General features: G+C 43.3%; 1 protein-coding gene across 1 annotated transcript; it reads left to right on the top strand.

The window, feature by feature from the left end:
* The first annotated feature begins 291 nt into the window (after nt 1-291).
* On the top strand, nt 292-13,018 carry CAPZA1 (capping actin protein of muscle Z-line subunit alpha 1). Its single transcript, XM_082494673.1, has 10 exons — nt 292-333; nt 6,516-6,579; nt 6,837-6,888; nt 7,721-7,784; nt 8,625-8,831; nt 9,239-9,318; nt 9,768-9,846; nt 10,341-10,412; nt 11,050-11,112; nt 11,686-13,018. The coding sequence occupies exons 1-10, from the start codon at nt 295-297 to the stop codon at nt 11,824-11,826; spliced, it is 861 nt and encodes a 286-aa protein (XP_082350799.1). The 5' UTR covers nt 292-294; the 3' UTR covers nt 11,827-13,018.
* Nucleotides 13,019-14,421: the final 1,403 nt, after the last annotated feature.

The raw sequence follows: 14,421 nt of genomic DNA on the forward strand, positions 1-14,421 counted from the left end.
TAGGGCGGGAAGCCCGTTCCCCGAGCCCATCACCGCTCCCCCGCCGGCGGAGCGCGGCCCCAGCGTCCCCCCACGCCGCGGACCGGGAGCCCCGGAGTGCCCCGCGTCGCCGCCGGCCGCTGCAGCCCTCCCAGGCCCCGGCGAGCCCGCCCGCCCCTACGATGGCCGCCGCGCGGCGTCTGCCCGCAGTCAACATGGCGCTGAGCGCGCTTCCGGTCCAGCCCGGCGGCGACGCCCTGGCCGCCGCTCCCGGCATGCTCCGCGCGGGGCCGGGCTGGGTCCAGAGCTGCCAAAATGGCCGACTTCGAGGACCGGGTGTCGGATGAGGAAAAGGTAGGGAGGGGGCCGCCCCTCCGCGGCGGGCCGGCATCGCCGCCCCCGCAGCACGGCAGCGGGCGGGAGGTGGCAGGGAGGCTCTCCCGGTGCCGGCGGGTCAGCTTCCCGCTGCCTTGGGGCGGGCGGGCCCCCGAGACCGACCGGGCCGCCGCTGCCCGGGTGAGAGGCCGGCCGGCGATCAGCGGTTTCTTATCAGCCCAGCGCTTTGCGTTTCCACTTCCTTATTGCCTGGGTGCAGCTGAGCTGCCTCTGCGCGTCTTTGTGCATGAAAATATATTTTCTGCTCTTCGGCTTTCTTTTCCCAGGTCAGGAAAGTTAGCGGCGTCTTTAAAAGGTGCTGTGAGACTGTTCGGTTCTGAAACACCTTCAGAGCGTTTTTTCACGTTATCTGCTTGCCCCAGCTGCAGATATTAGCTTTAATGTAGATGCTACCATTTATACTGGGTGGAAGAGACTAAGGAGGAGCAAATAGAGCAATATTTATTTTACAAAATGGCAAAATGAACAGATTGTTCTTTTTGTGTAGGAACGCAGAAATATGACAGCCTTACAAGGAGCACTGAGTTTCATGTAACAAATGAAAAGGTAGCCTTTTCTGCAAGTCTGTAGACAATAGTTACCTACAAACGGTAGTTAAAAAATCCACTGCTGCTCTGCCTTACATTATAAAAATATAACATGTAGCTGTTTCTTTCTTCTTTAACCTTCTGGAGTGATAGGCTGATAGATCTTCAAGGATCCTTGAGGTTGGAACCTGCTTTCATTTTTCCCTTAAACTACCAATTTCAGCCTCATTACAGTGAGATTCATTGTGAAACAAGCAGGTAGAGCTTTAAAGATTCAATTCATCCCTTAGTTAATATTTTAGGTCACATGAGCATTGTTTGAAATGAGTATTCCAGGACAGAATTCATATGTTCTTAAACACTTTACTGAAATCTGTCCAGTGCTGTATAAAATATTTCACTCGTAGGCTACTCCTGGACTGGCCGTTTAGCCTGGGAATGAGAGTCAGTGTTGCCAGAAACTGGGGTTGCGGTGTCTTTCTCCCCCTCCCACTGCATTCACCTGAAGTCTCCAGTTCTTTCAAAGCAGTTGTGAGGAAGACTTGTCCTTCAAGAAGAGACCCTTCAGCACTTCGTGCACCCAAGTACTTTGGTGGAGTAGATGAGATTTTGCTTCAATTTGGAGTCTGTGGTCTACTTTGTGTCCCAGTTCAGGCAACCTCAATTCAATTTCAAGTAGCTCCATGCCTAGCACAGGTAGAAAAGAATAACCTTAAGTGAGGATCAGAAAAAGCAACGTGCAGCAAGTATTTACTATAGTATCCATTTTATAACTATTGATATAGGTCTAGAGCTTTTATATATGTTTCTTTTTTTTAAGTCTGAGTTTACTGGTGCTTTAAAATAAAGCAAAGAAACAAAAAAAATCAATAAAGCAACAAAATTAATTCATTTTATCCCCCCCAAGCCTCACTTCTTTATTTGCTATAGGCATATTTTAGGTAAGCTAAGGGATTCATTTTAGTTCAAGGTCTACCCTATTGTCTACTTAAGTTCATTCTGCTGCCATTCTGACAGCTTAAACCAGTGGTTGAGCAGCTTCCCTCCCACTTTCCCCATTTTAGAAACGGGAAGTTCGTTTTGTTAGCGTGCTGTGAGCTACCTGAAATGGCAACGATGGCCAGGAAGTAGGTCGGTTTGCAAAGTCTTATTTTCGAGCTTCTGCAAAGGAACATCCTGCCACTGTGCTGACACCACTTTGAAACAAGTCAACTCTAAAAACGAACAGCGATTCAAATGCTTGATATTTAGAATTAATTACTCCACAGCCTGTTTCCTGCACTTCGCTCCTGATTTCAATAGTTTGACTTAAATGCTTTGTATTTTTTTGCTCCACAAGAGAGGCAGGGCTAGGGATACTTTGTAAAAGTGAACACTTCTCATTTGCCGTGTTTGCTTTGTTTATGGCTGGTTTTGTGATAAGATTTGATTGAAATGCAGAGCCCTTTCTGTGTTGATTTAATTTTGTTCATTCTTCCAAGTGGGAGAATTTGTGGAAGACTGTAAAAATCTCTCCTGTAGTATTTGTTTTTTCACAAGGATCCATTTATGAGAATCCATTCATCTAGAAGTCAACCTATTAAAACAGTCCTCCCTTTTATGATTGTACCATGTACAGTACAATTCTGCAGCCACAACATTGTTGCAGGAATTTATAAGATACTAAATTTTGTGGCTTTTTAGGGACCTTATTTTTCCATATGTTGAAGCACCTTATAAAAATAAGCAGTCTCTTCCTCTAGGGAGTTAATTTGTGGGATGTATTCTAGTGCCATACTCCCACTGACAGGCATCATGGCATGACATAGTCCATATTTGTAACCGCTTTACCACAGTCTGATGTGCCTGTACTAGTGGTTACACTTGTGCTTTCTTAGAAGAGCGCATGGTGTCATTTCAGAAGTCTTTTAGCCTTTTAGGGCTGACTCTCTGCAAAGTCCAGATATAAAGCAGCAGTGTCCCTCTTAATCACTGCTAGGTTATCTTTATTGCCATCCAAGTTTCTGATTGTGAAATCTAATAAGATTATAGCATCAATGTGTCCTAATTACAGTGAAAATTTTTAAACAGTAAGAGCTACATTTTTAAGATTGCTGTGTGCATAGCAACCTTATCTAAAAGCAGAAAATTAGGAGAAAACAGTTTGACAGTCTGTATTGTCTCAACTACACAAGTTACTGACTTTTTAGTTTTTCATTAATGTTGCATAACTACTTAAAGCCCAAAGAATGTATATATATATATTCTTTGAAATAGATGCTAATTTGGAAAATGATCCATTTTTATCTGAAGCTCAGTCCAGTTAAGGCTGAGTTGTTACTTGATACTGTTGGAATGAGTACACCCTTTGTTTGGAAAGGTGTTTATTTCCTTTCATGGCTTGCATTAAATTATTATGTGACAAAAAATACAAACAACAATTTCTAATTAAAACAGGGAAGATGGTTGAGAGAAGCAAGTTATTTCCAACTCGGGCAATAATTCAGCTGAAATAGTTGGATGTATGCACACTCCTTTGTTTTACTGATCAAAATGAAAAGTAGAAAAAGTGAGCACTGTTCTGCAGTCATCTTCAATAAATGTATAGTTGAGCAAGAAAGGCTTATTGCACAGCTTTGTTATCTGTGCTTATTGGAAGAAATGTGACATTTTTATTATTCTAAGGGAGAGGTTTAATTTTGTGACATTTCCTGTTTCAAGTCTTCCAAGATGATTTTGTTCCCTTTGGTCCTGTAAAAACCATAAAGGATTTGATTATGAAAACCATAAACTCTTACTAGTTTCAGCAGAATCAATACCTAGACCACCTAAATTCTAGCAATGCAAGACATGTATATTGTATTTCAGAACACAGTGCAGTTTTATTACTTTTTAGAAAAGAATGCAGTTTTCCTTTTCCAACTTCAGAGTTTGCAGATATCCAGGTATTTTCCTTACAGTTGACCGTTCAGTTATGTTTTGTTTCAGTCACAGTTCCACATGCCTTAATTCTTCTGCTACTGTAACAGTTCGTGTCTGGACTACAGTACAGTTTCCAATAAAATATTACTTTAAGATAAGAGGAATAAAATGCCACAGAATGGCACAGGTGGTGTGTCTGCTGCTCAGGGTTAGAAGTGACCAAGACAGCATTAGAAGAGGATCAAGAAAAAAAAATCACCTACTGAAACTTGATATTGCATTTGGAGGCTTTGTCTGACCTCTCAAGTTCATTTTGGCACTCCCCATCACCTCCCATTTCTGTCAGTTCCCATCTTTTTACTTTTCTGTACCCATTTCTGCACTCTGATCACATCAGTGGCTTTTCAAAGTCCATGAGCTTAATTAACTCTGGAAGCAGTCCCATGGCAGTTGACGTAATTGATTTACTGCTCCATTTCTAGAGCGATCAACCTCTCATTCTTCACATGCTGTTTGCTGTGAAGCAGTGGCATCTCCTTCAGCCAGTGATCAGCAACAAACAAGTTGCATCACGGGGAATCACACTGTCTTGCAATGTATGTCAGACACTCTGTAGCTGTGTGGTTGTGCTGTAGGTTACCATCTAGTTGCAGTGTCACTTTTACTCTTACTTACTTACTTACTTTCTTACTAAGTAAAGAGTTTCTTACTCTTTATATACCTTGGCATTTAGGTTTCTGATTACTAGCAAGGATCAGGAAAAAAACATTGTTTAGGAATGTCACCAAGAAGAGTGGCTAGCCAGCATTCATATTCTTTAAATAGGTTAATACTATGTAGGTTGAACAGTTCCCATTTTTGCAGGTGCCCATGTGAAGTTTGCATTTCTTCCTGAGTGCATTTGGAAATCTTCCGCTCAGTTACACTGAAAACAATCTGGTCTTTATGAGACTGACTATTTCCATATTGACAATGCATAGAATCATAGAATGGTTTAGGTTGGAAAGGACCTTGACGATCATCAAGTTCCAACCCCTCTGCCATAGACAGGGACACCTCCCACCAGACCAGGTTGCCCAAGACCACATCCAGCCTGGTCTTGAACACCTCTAGGGATGGGGCCTCAACAACCTCTCTGGGCAACCTGTTCCAGTGCCTTACCACCCTCAAAGTGAAACACTTCTTCCTAATGTTTAATCTAAACCTGCCCTCTTCCAGCTTAAAGCCATTCCCCCTCTTCCTATCGCTACATGCCCTAGTAAAAAGTCCTTCCCCAGCTCTCCTGTAGGCCCCCTTTTGGTACTGGAAGGATGCAATAAGATCTCCCCAAAGCCTTCTCTTCTCCGGGCTGAACAGCCCCAACTCTTTCAGCCTCTTCTCATAGGAGAGGTGCTCCAGCCCTCGGATCATCCTCATGGCTCTGCTCTAGACACGATCCAGCAGGTCCATGTCCTTCTTCTGTTGGGGACTCCAGAGCTGGATGCAGTAGTCCAGGTGGGGTTTCACCAGAGTGGAGTAGAGGGGCAGAATCACCTCCTTTGACCTGCTAGCCACACTTCTTCTGATGCAGCCCAGGATACGGTTGGCCTTCTGGGTTGCGATCGCACATTGCTGGCTCATGTTGAGCTTCTTGTCAATCAGCACACCTAGGTCCTTCTCCTCAGGGCTGCTCTCCAGCCATTCCCTGCCGAGCCTGTATTTGTGCTTGGGATTGCCCTGACGCAGATGGAGGACCTTGCAATTGGCCTTGATGAACTGCATGAGGTTGGCTTGGGCCCACCTCTCCAGCCTGTCCAGGTCCCTCTGGATGGCATCCCTCCCCTCCAGCATGTCTACCTCGCCAAACAGCTGGGTATCATCGGCAAACTTGCTGAGGGTGCACTCGACCCCACTGTCCATGTCACCAACAAAGATGTTGAACAGTACAGGTCCTAGTACCGACCCCTGAGGAACACCACTCGTCACTGCTCTCCACTTGGACATCGAGCTGTTGACTGCAACTCTTTGAGTGCGACTGTCCAGCCAGTTCTTTATCCACCGAGTGGCCCGTTTGTTGAATCCGTGTCTCTTCAATTTAGAGACCAGGATATCGTGTGGGACAGTGTCAAACGCTTTGCACAAGTCCAGGTAGATGACATCTGTTGATCTTCCCTTGTCCACTGCTGCTGTAACCCCTTCATAGAAGGCCACCAAATTGGTCAGGCATGACTTGCCCTTGGTGAAGCCATGCTGGCTGTCACCAGTGACTTCCTTGTTTTCTATGTGCCTCAGCAGAGTTTCCAGGAGGATCTGCTCCATGATCTTGCCAGGCACAGAGGTGAGAGTGACTGGCCTGTAGTTCCCTGGGCCTTCCTTGTTTCCCTTTTTGAAAATAGGGGTTATGTTTCCCCTTTTCCAGTCGGCAGGAACCACGCCAGACCGCCAGGACTTCTCAAATATGATGGCTAGTGGCTTAGCGACTTCATCTGCCAGTTCCCTCAGGACCTGCAGATGCATCTCATCAGGTCCCATGGACTTGTGCGCCTTCAGGTTCCTCAGGTGGTCTCGCACTTGATCTTTACCTACAGTCTATATTTCTCCCTAAAGCTGGCATTTCCTATCACTGTCAGGGTTCGTTTTGTTGGTGAGTTGCTTCGGTGTATGTTGCAGTACGTAAATTATCAGTAAATTATCTTTTGTCTTTAGTTTAATTAGTTTTCTGCTTGACTGTAGGTGCGTATAGCTGCAAAATTCATCACTCATGCACCCCCTGGAGAATTTAATGAAGTATTCAATGGTAAGTAAATAAGGAAAAATGATCAGTGGTGTTTTCTTCACATTTCATCTATTATAAGTTTAAGGCTGTGCCATGGTATACTGCTTTTAAGGTTAAGAAGTGGTGAGGGAAAAGCACGCTGTCATTCTGTGACTATATATGCTTAATTAAATGATTTAATCATTTTAATGTTTGCACTTGTACAGTTGAAATTCATGAAGAGAAACATTTGATTAAAAAGAAAATCCAATAACCTACCTGAACTCTCTCTTCTCCAGATGTCCGGTTATTGCTTAACAATGACAATCTTCTCAGGGAAGGAGCAGCACAGTAAGTACTAATATTTCAAACAAGTCAAATTACCATCAGAGATGCGTATGTTTTCTAACACCCATCATTCTGCGACAAAGGAAGCCATTTGTTGTATTGAGAGCAATCTTCTGTCATTCCTAATGTCCCCAACAAAATACATAATGAAAGGCGTGGATTATTCTTTTTAAAAGCCCAAAATTGAAATTTGTGCTGTAGAGGCCTTATAAAACTGACAGGAAGGCACTCTGCCAAAAAGTTTAACAGCAGGAGTGTCTGATCTTGTTGAAGCATGATTTGTAAAGCAAGGGAAGTCTGAAATACTGAGTAATCCTTAGCGAAGTTTAGAAAAAGGACTGCCCTCAAAAAAAAAAAAGCTTTCAAAATACCTTGTTTACTTGCATAGGCTCATCAGAAGGTGTGTAAAGGTTACGCATACAAGCTTTTTGATGCTAAGATTTTACTTCAAGCTAGGTGACATGTCACTCAGCAGGTCTTTACATAAAAAAAATGTTGTAAATATTAGTGTACTCATTTGTTTACCTTGCTGCTGTCTAAATTGTGGCTGCGGTGTTCCTGTTTTGCCTTGGCTTGCTCATGTTCCCCCAGGCTGCCTGCTGTTCTGCTTTTGAACTCTGTACTTTCCTAATCATCACTAAATAAACCTGGCTTTAGACCTGGTTTAGCTATTGTCAGTAACAGGTATTGACAAATCCTTTAAGAGTGCTCATGTGTATTATTTGCCAAATTGAGTTGAATTTTTCTGTAATACAAATCACACCGTATACTTATTCTTGAGTCAAAATAAATATGCATGTACAGCTAAAGCTCATGTTCTTTTAATTCTTAACAGTGCATTTGCACAGTATAACATGGATCAGTTCACTCCGGTGAAGATAGAAGGGTATGATGATCAGGTAAGAGTTGTCTCAGGTTGCCTCTTTATGCCTCAGGTTGGTATTACTACGCAGTGCAAAACCAATAAATATGTTGTTTCATCGAGATCTTGACTAGTTGCATTCTACTCACAAGTTATCACCTCTCCTCCTTCCCCCCCACACCATTATATTACCAAACTTTTGTTCTTACAGAAGCAGCATAGCTGAAATGTTCTCTTAAAGTATTGTCTGATACTACCTAGTAACTCTAATTCATTGTTACTTAAGTAAAGCTCCTTGCTGAAGTCACTGGAATTCTACTTAGAGTATGAAGGAGTAAAGATTACTGCGTATTTTAAGCTCACTTACAACTCCTTATGTTGCTACCTGCTTTGGTTCCTACTGACAATCGGTAGTAGATTCTTAATAGGTGGGCGTTTTTCCATTTTCTGCATTTTCCAGTTACCCTAAAAACATTGTATCGTTGATTGTACCAATCAAGTCTATGCCAGCAAAACAATTTTTTGTAAGAACAAGAAGCAAGTCCTACAGAAGATAGAAAGCTGGCCTGACCATCTGTTCCACTCTGAGCCGAGTACTGACCTAGCTTTTCTGGTGTCCCACATATGTTCATGGGAGGCAGATACTTTTAAGAGGGTTGTCCATAGAAATAGCTTTGACAAGAGAAAGTTACAGCACTCGGCCTCACTACAACTACTCTTAGTGTAAATTATTGCTGAAAATCCTTGTTTATGTATGGATATTATAGCTCAATGAAAGAATATTGAAACATTGATACCTATTCAAATAGTCAGGGAAAACGCAAAACAGCACGTTCACAGCAGCATAAGCGTATCTTAATTTCAATTTCTTTTGCAGGTCTTAATCACAGAACATGGTGATCTGGGCAATGGCAGATTCTTAGACCCAAGAAACAAACTTTCTTTTAAGTTTGATCATTTAAGGAAAGAAGCAAGTGATCCCCAGCCTGAGGACACAGAATCAGCTTTAAAACAATGGAGAGATGCCTGTGACAGCGCATTGAGGGCTTATGTGAAAGATCATTACCCCAATGGCTTCTGTACTGTTGAGTATCCATCTTGTTTCACTGAAAGTTCATTGCTCCGTGTCAGTCCATCCCTTGAGCGGACTTAGTGCTGGTTGAATCCTCCATCCTCACTAGTGTTTTTGCTAACTTTGGAATAACAAGGTCCAAAGAGGGGGAAAATGTCTTGGTATGCAAACAGTGGTAAAGGTGCATTAGACTTTTTTTTTCCATCATCATGACTACCAAGTACCTTAACACCTGCAGTTAATAAAGAAGAGGCATTATTTGCACATATGTGCAAGTGGAGGTGTTGGACAATGTAATTAGTAGTACATGTTCTCAGTGAGATACCACAATAGCAAGCTTCCACAGTGCTGCCAAGAACAGAAATTAAGAATGGCTTTCTTCAGCTCTTGGGCCTTTTTAACTCTTTTTCTAAATGCAGGTTTATGGTAAAACTATAGATGGGCAGCAGACAATTATTGCCTGTATTGAGAGCCACCAGTTCCAGCCCAAAAACTTCTGGTAAGACTATTTCAACATAGTTTATCTTCTTCCTTTACTAGTCCTCAAACAAACCCATCCACTATGTTTTCTGACGCAGTCTGAAGGACAGGTAGTCTTGGGCTTCCCAAGAAGTTCTGCTTCTCATTCTGTAGTCTGTTTTCCTTGCAGCCCTCTTGGCATTTGTCTAAAGCCTTCAGTGTGGCTCAACGACCTATCCAGAGAGGAGGGCATTAGCAGAGTTAGATAGATACTCCCTTACGTGTTCCAGAGCACGAGTGTACTGGAGCTAGTCTGTACTGAAACAGCATTGTATTCAGCTATGCTTCCAAAATTTAATTCAATGCCATGTAAAGCACTGTAATATTGGTCATAAGACAACAGCAGAAACAACTTGCTGTTGTTAATTTGGTTCATTTTGTTGTTAGAGCTTTTTGGAAACACAGTTTTCATGCTTTAATTGTTTTTAGGAACGGTCGTTGGAGATCAGAATGGAAGTTTACCATCACACCACCAACAGCTCAAGTGGCTGCAGTGCTCAAAATCCAGGTGAGTTACTTTTTCTGGCAATAGCAGGAGAAGCTGCATTGTGCTTCTTTTACACTAGTGCATTTAACTTCAGAGATGCCGAAATACAGACGAGATGTCCTTCTCAAGTCAAGATGCTATTAAACTATACCATTCAAGAAATTAATTGTTAAAACTAGTGTTTCAGGCATAGTCTACAATCTGGCCTGTGGCTTATTATATAGCATTATCCTGTTTGCCTCCAAGTCTGCTTCACTTTATAGGGCTAAAACCTATTCTATGAATTCTTTTATAATTGCTCTTATTTCAACTCTAGGCGTTTACTGCATTAACATAATCTTGAACAGTCTTGACAAAGAATGAAACCTTTTAGAAAATCCATCCTGCTTTTAGTCTCCACGTAAGCAGAGAAGACTGGCACAACAATGCCGTTGTGCCATTCTGGTAGCATTTGGGGGCTCTAGGGATTATAAAATGAGTGTTAATGATAACCTGCATTTTGTCTCTTTGTTCAGGTTCATTATTATGAAGATGGCAACGTTCAACTGGTTAGTCATAAAGATATCCAGGACTCTGTACAGGTTTCAGTAAGTATGCTAAAAGATCGTTTTTTATGATAAAGCAACTCTTTTATTCCTTAAACATCTCCTGAAGCATACACTTCTATGACTACATTCTCTTGACTTTGAAGTAATGTGATTTTAGGGTGACTCGTCAGTGTAGTTGTAGTGTTAAGCGTCACATGGCAAACCCAGATTCTCAATTGCTTAAAGTTAGACTGTATTAGAAAGTACAGTATCTGTTGCAAAGCTTATCTTACGAGTTTCGGTTTAAGAGGGTAGAATATGCTTTTCTTTCTATGTGCAAGGGAAACGAACAGTAAGAGCGGTGTATTAAGGGAAAATAACAAGTCTTGTAGTACAGTAGAGGGAGCAACAGTCACAAAATCCCCAACCCATACCATGAAGGGCTACCTCCCTTTTGCTCACTAGGGTGCAGTCCTGTTTCAGTTTGGAGCAGAAGCTCTAGCCAGGACATCCCTCTGTCTTGACCCTCACTAAGACATCCACAGTGAGTGAAAGGAACCCAGCTGCAAACACGTGATGGAAGCTGCTGATATTATCCACTTCATCTGTGCTCAGCCTATCATTTGAGCAGAAATCTATCGTGTAGCTTTTGTAAGTTGCTCTTAAAAATATAAACATTTCTTTTTCCCCTTCGCAGAGTGATGTCCAGACAGCTAAGGAATTTATTAAGATAATAGAAAATGCAGAAAACGAGTATCAGGTAAGATCAGTGGTTGTTAAATAAATAGGATGGTATCATATCAGTCTCCATTTACAGTTAATAAAAACATGGAAAATTGACCTCTAATTCTGTTTCTGGCTGAGTCTCATATTGACTGTAAGAATTACTTAGAAAAGGGCAGTAGTGTTTGCTTAACGACTGTAGTTGTAAAGCTATGTGTAATTAATAATCAAGTTTGCTGTATAGTTATTTTAAAGGGTTACAAATGATGCCTGGAACAAGCATGGAAGGGGAGTGGGTGAGTCTAAATGTTTTCCTCTGTGACAGTTAAAAATACCGAAGAGGAAATGTGTGACAGCTTTTTACATTGTCCCAGCCTGTGTGCAAGGAGACTCGACACAGATAATTCAGTGACACACTTCAGGAGACTCTGCTACATTCACAGGGGATTTTAATAGAAACCCTTTTACTTGCACGCACACTGGCGACCGCATTATTAATGTAGTTAATAGTGTGCCTTCACCTTGTAGAAAGGGTTTTGTGCTTTAACACCGAGTCATGCTTTCTCAGAGTGTCTTATGATGCTGTAACTGAACCTACTTGCCATTGCAGACAGCAATCAGTGAAAACTACCAGACTATGTCAGACACCACTTTCAAAGCCTTACGCCGGCAGCTGCCCGTCACCCGCACCAAGATCGACTGGAACAAAATCCTCAGCTACAAGATTGGAAAAGAAATGCAGAATGCTTAATGCAGAAACAAGGAGATTTATGAAATGTTTGTGTGCAAAAAACAAATGTGGTCCTATGCCAAGTAGATGGTTTCTAAACCAGTGCAGCATTTTTCTAGGGCTTTCAGAGTTAACGGGTTTTCTAGCCTCAGAGAGAACTGTGGAACAGATAGCATTGTCTTTGTGTTTTGTGTTTCCTGCCGCATAAACTTCCTATTGTGACTGCATTTACTGATAGGTCGTTTTAATTAAGCCACATTCATGGTTCAGGAGTATAGCTGTTTTCAATCACTGATTGTACTGGTTGGAAAACTTCCTAGCTGGAAAAGCCCTATTATAAATACAGCTGAGGGTGCAGAGCATTCCCTTCACCTGTATACAGCACTCCAGGTACTCCAGTAAGTTTGTCAAATCTGCCAACAGCTTCAGGCGCTATGCTGCAAGATGGGAGAAATGCAAAAGACAGTAAGTCCTCATGTATCCTTGTTACTGACCTCCACAAAGCAAAAAGCCTGCAGGCTTAGATTTTACTATATAAAATGAGTTTACAAGATCCTTTACAGAAATCCCCGCACAGCCAGCTCTTTCAGGGATGTAATTATTTTTTTTTTAATCTGAAGGTTTGAGCCATGTTCCCTAAAAGTGAACATTTTTGCTCTTCCCACCCCTCATGTGTGTACGGTTATCAGACATCTGCATTTTTGCAGAACTACAGGTTCCTGTGTCGAATCACTGCTGATCCATGTAGGCTGGATGGTGATTAAAAATGCAAATGTCTACAGAATAATAGGTATGTTGTGCTTTAATGCTTTGTGGCAGGTTCATAGAATTTGTATCACAGGTGTATGGATGGATTGTGTACAAAATAAATAAACTTGCACCAAAGTGAGAGAAAAAAAAACTCCGTTTTGTCTCAGTTGTGGCCAGTTTCTTGTCATACTTGAAGGGGATTTTGAAATTAATCTCTTCGTTGCTCTCTGAAATGTGTGCTTTATGTTACTTTTTTTCCCTGTAAAATCAAAAATAGAAGTCCTGCCAGTTTCTCTTAAGAGGAGTTGAAGGGGCAAATGCGTGCCTTTCTCAAGTCAGAACATGGATTCACTGCAAAATGAGACCCCTTTGGTGAACTCACATTGCTTCGTTTGCACACAGTTACCACGGGGCCTTCTTGCAGGTTCTGTTTTTTAAATGGGCTGGTGTCTTCCTATTCTTAAATACACAAAGGGGTTGGGAAAATAGGGCTGGGACTGCCTGTGCATTACACTTCAGGTTTTGCACAGTAGTACCACAAAATGAGTGTGTTATCTAAATAAATGTATTTGCTGTTGAGACTGACCATCCATCCTACAGACATCCTCTGTATCAAGTAGTCTAGTAGAAATACACCAGTCTTTGTTTTAATGCCATTTGTGTCTGTTCTTTCATGGTCTCGCTTCTGTTAGCTCCCGAGGAAGGCAGATCTACGGGTGACAGCCTGAAAGCAGGGCTGGTGTCACTTGCAAGGCCACAGGTGATGCTCCCACCCTGGTATGCAGAGCAGGGAACTGGAGGACTAAGAACTTCCAAATTAAGAGAAAAAGAGTCGCACAGCTCTAAAGCAGCACCCCAGGGTGCTTTTCACCCCAGGGAAAACAGCAAACGAGGTTATTCCCCTCACCACCTGTGTCCTGCTGTTAACACCTTCCTCGCCTGTTCTGCACAGCTTGTGAAGCACCCGCCGCGGGCTGCGTGCGACGCTGGGCGCGCTGGGCAGAGCCGGGCTGTCGCTGGAGGGTTTGCACGCTGTGGTGCAAAGAGCCGCTCAAGGACAGTGCTGCTGCCAGCGGGTGTTTGTAGAACGGGTTTCCTCCCTGCCTGCAGTGCCTAGAGGAGATGAAAGGTTATGTGGATGAGCACCTCAGGTGCTGTGGTCTGTGGCCGTGGTCCCAGCCAGACAAGCGCTGCAGCAATTCCAAGAATGTGACACTGAAGCGGGGCCCAAGATAAGGCTGTGCACACAACAGAGCTTTTATCTGCCTCAAGGCTAGTCTTTTCTTGCTCTGACCTACACTGCGAGTAGCTCACTGCCACTTATTCCAGTCTTAAGACCATTTCTATCTCTTTGTCCTTCTCCAAATCTGTAGCTAATCATCCTTTAGGCCAACTCATTCCCTGCCTGCCTCCCTCCTCGCCCTTCTCCCCCACCAGCCTTCTCCGCAGCAGGCTCAGCTATCCCAGTCCTAGCCCCTTCCGGGCTCCTCTCTCTTCCTTGGAAAAGCAACACTTGGTGTGACTCACTGGGGCACTAAGCAAGTGCCAGCCCAGCGGTGACACATGCCCAGAGGCATTCTAATCTTTAAAGCCATCGGCTGTTGTCTGCTGGAGACCAGAGGCTTCAGCTTCAGCAGAGCCAGCTCCAGAGCAGTGCATACCCTGGGCTGGCTCTGCCGAAGCTGCTGAAGTCAAACCCTGACCCCAGACGAATCACCGAGAGCAGGCGGTGCGGCTTGGCTGAGCCGGGGGAGGCAGAGGCAGCCCAGCCCAGCGCTGCAGGATGGGTCCCGCCGGCCCTGACAGCAGCCCGGATGCTTGCCAAGGAAAGGGCTTTCCTACCCGTTCGCAAGATCAAAGCTTAAA

The sequence above is a fragment of the Vanellus vanellus genome, assembly GCF_965231255.1.
Source record: "Vanellus vanellus genome assembly, chromosome: 23".
Classification (NCBI taxonomy): domain Eukaryota; kingdom Metazoa; phylum Chordata; class Aves; order Charadriiformes; family Charadriidae; genus Vanellus; species Vanellus vanellus.

Excerpts from the sequence above, each read along its gene's own strand:
- CAPZA1 (XM_082494673.1), top strand. The coding sequence starts at position 295 with ATGGCCGACTTCGAGGACCGGGTGTCGGATGAGGAAAAG. Across the intron at positions 9,847-10,340 it reads CTGCAGTGCTCAAAATCCAG|GTTCATTATTATGAAGATGG; the intron begins GTGAGTTACTTT and ends CTCTTTGTTCAG. Across the intron at positions 11,113-11,685 it reads ATGCAGAAAACGAGTATCAG|ACAGCAATCAGTGAAAACTA; the intron begins GTAAGATCAGTG and ends TTGCCATTGCAG.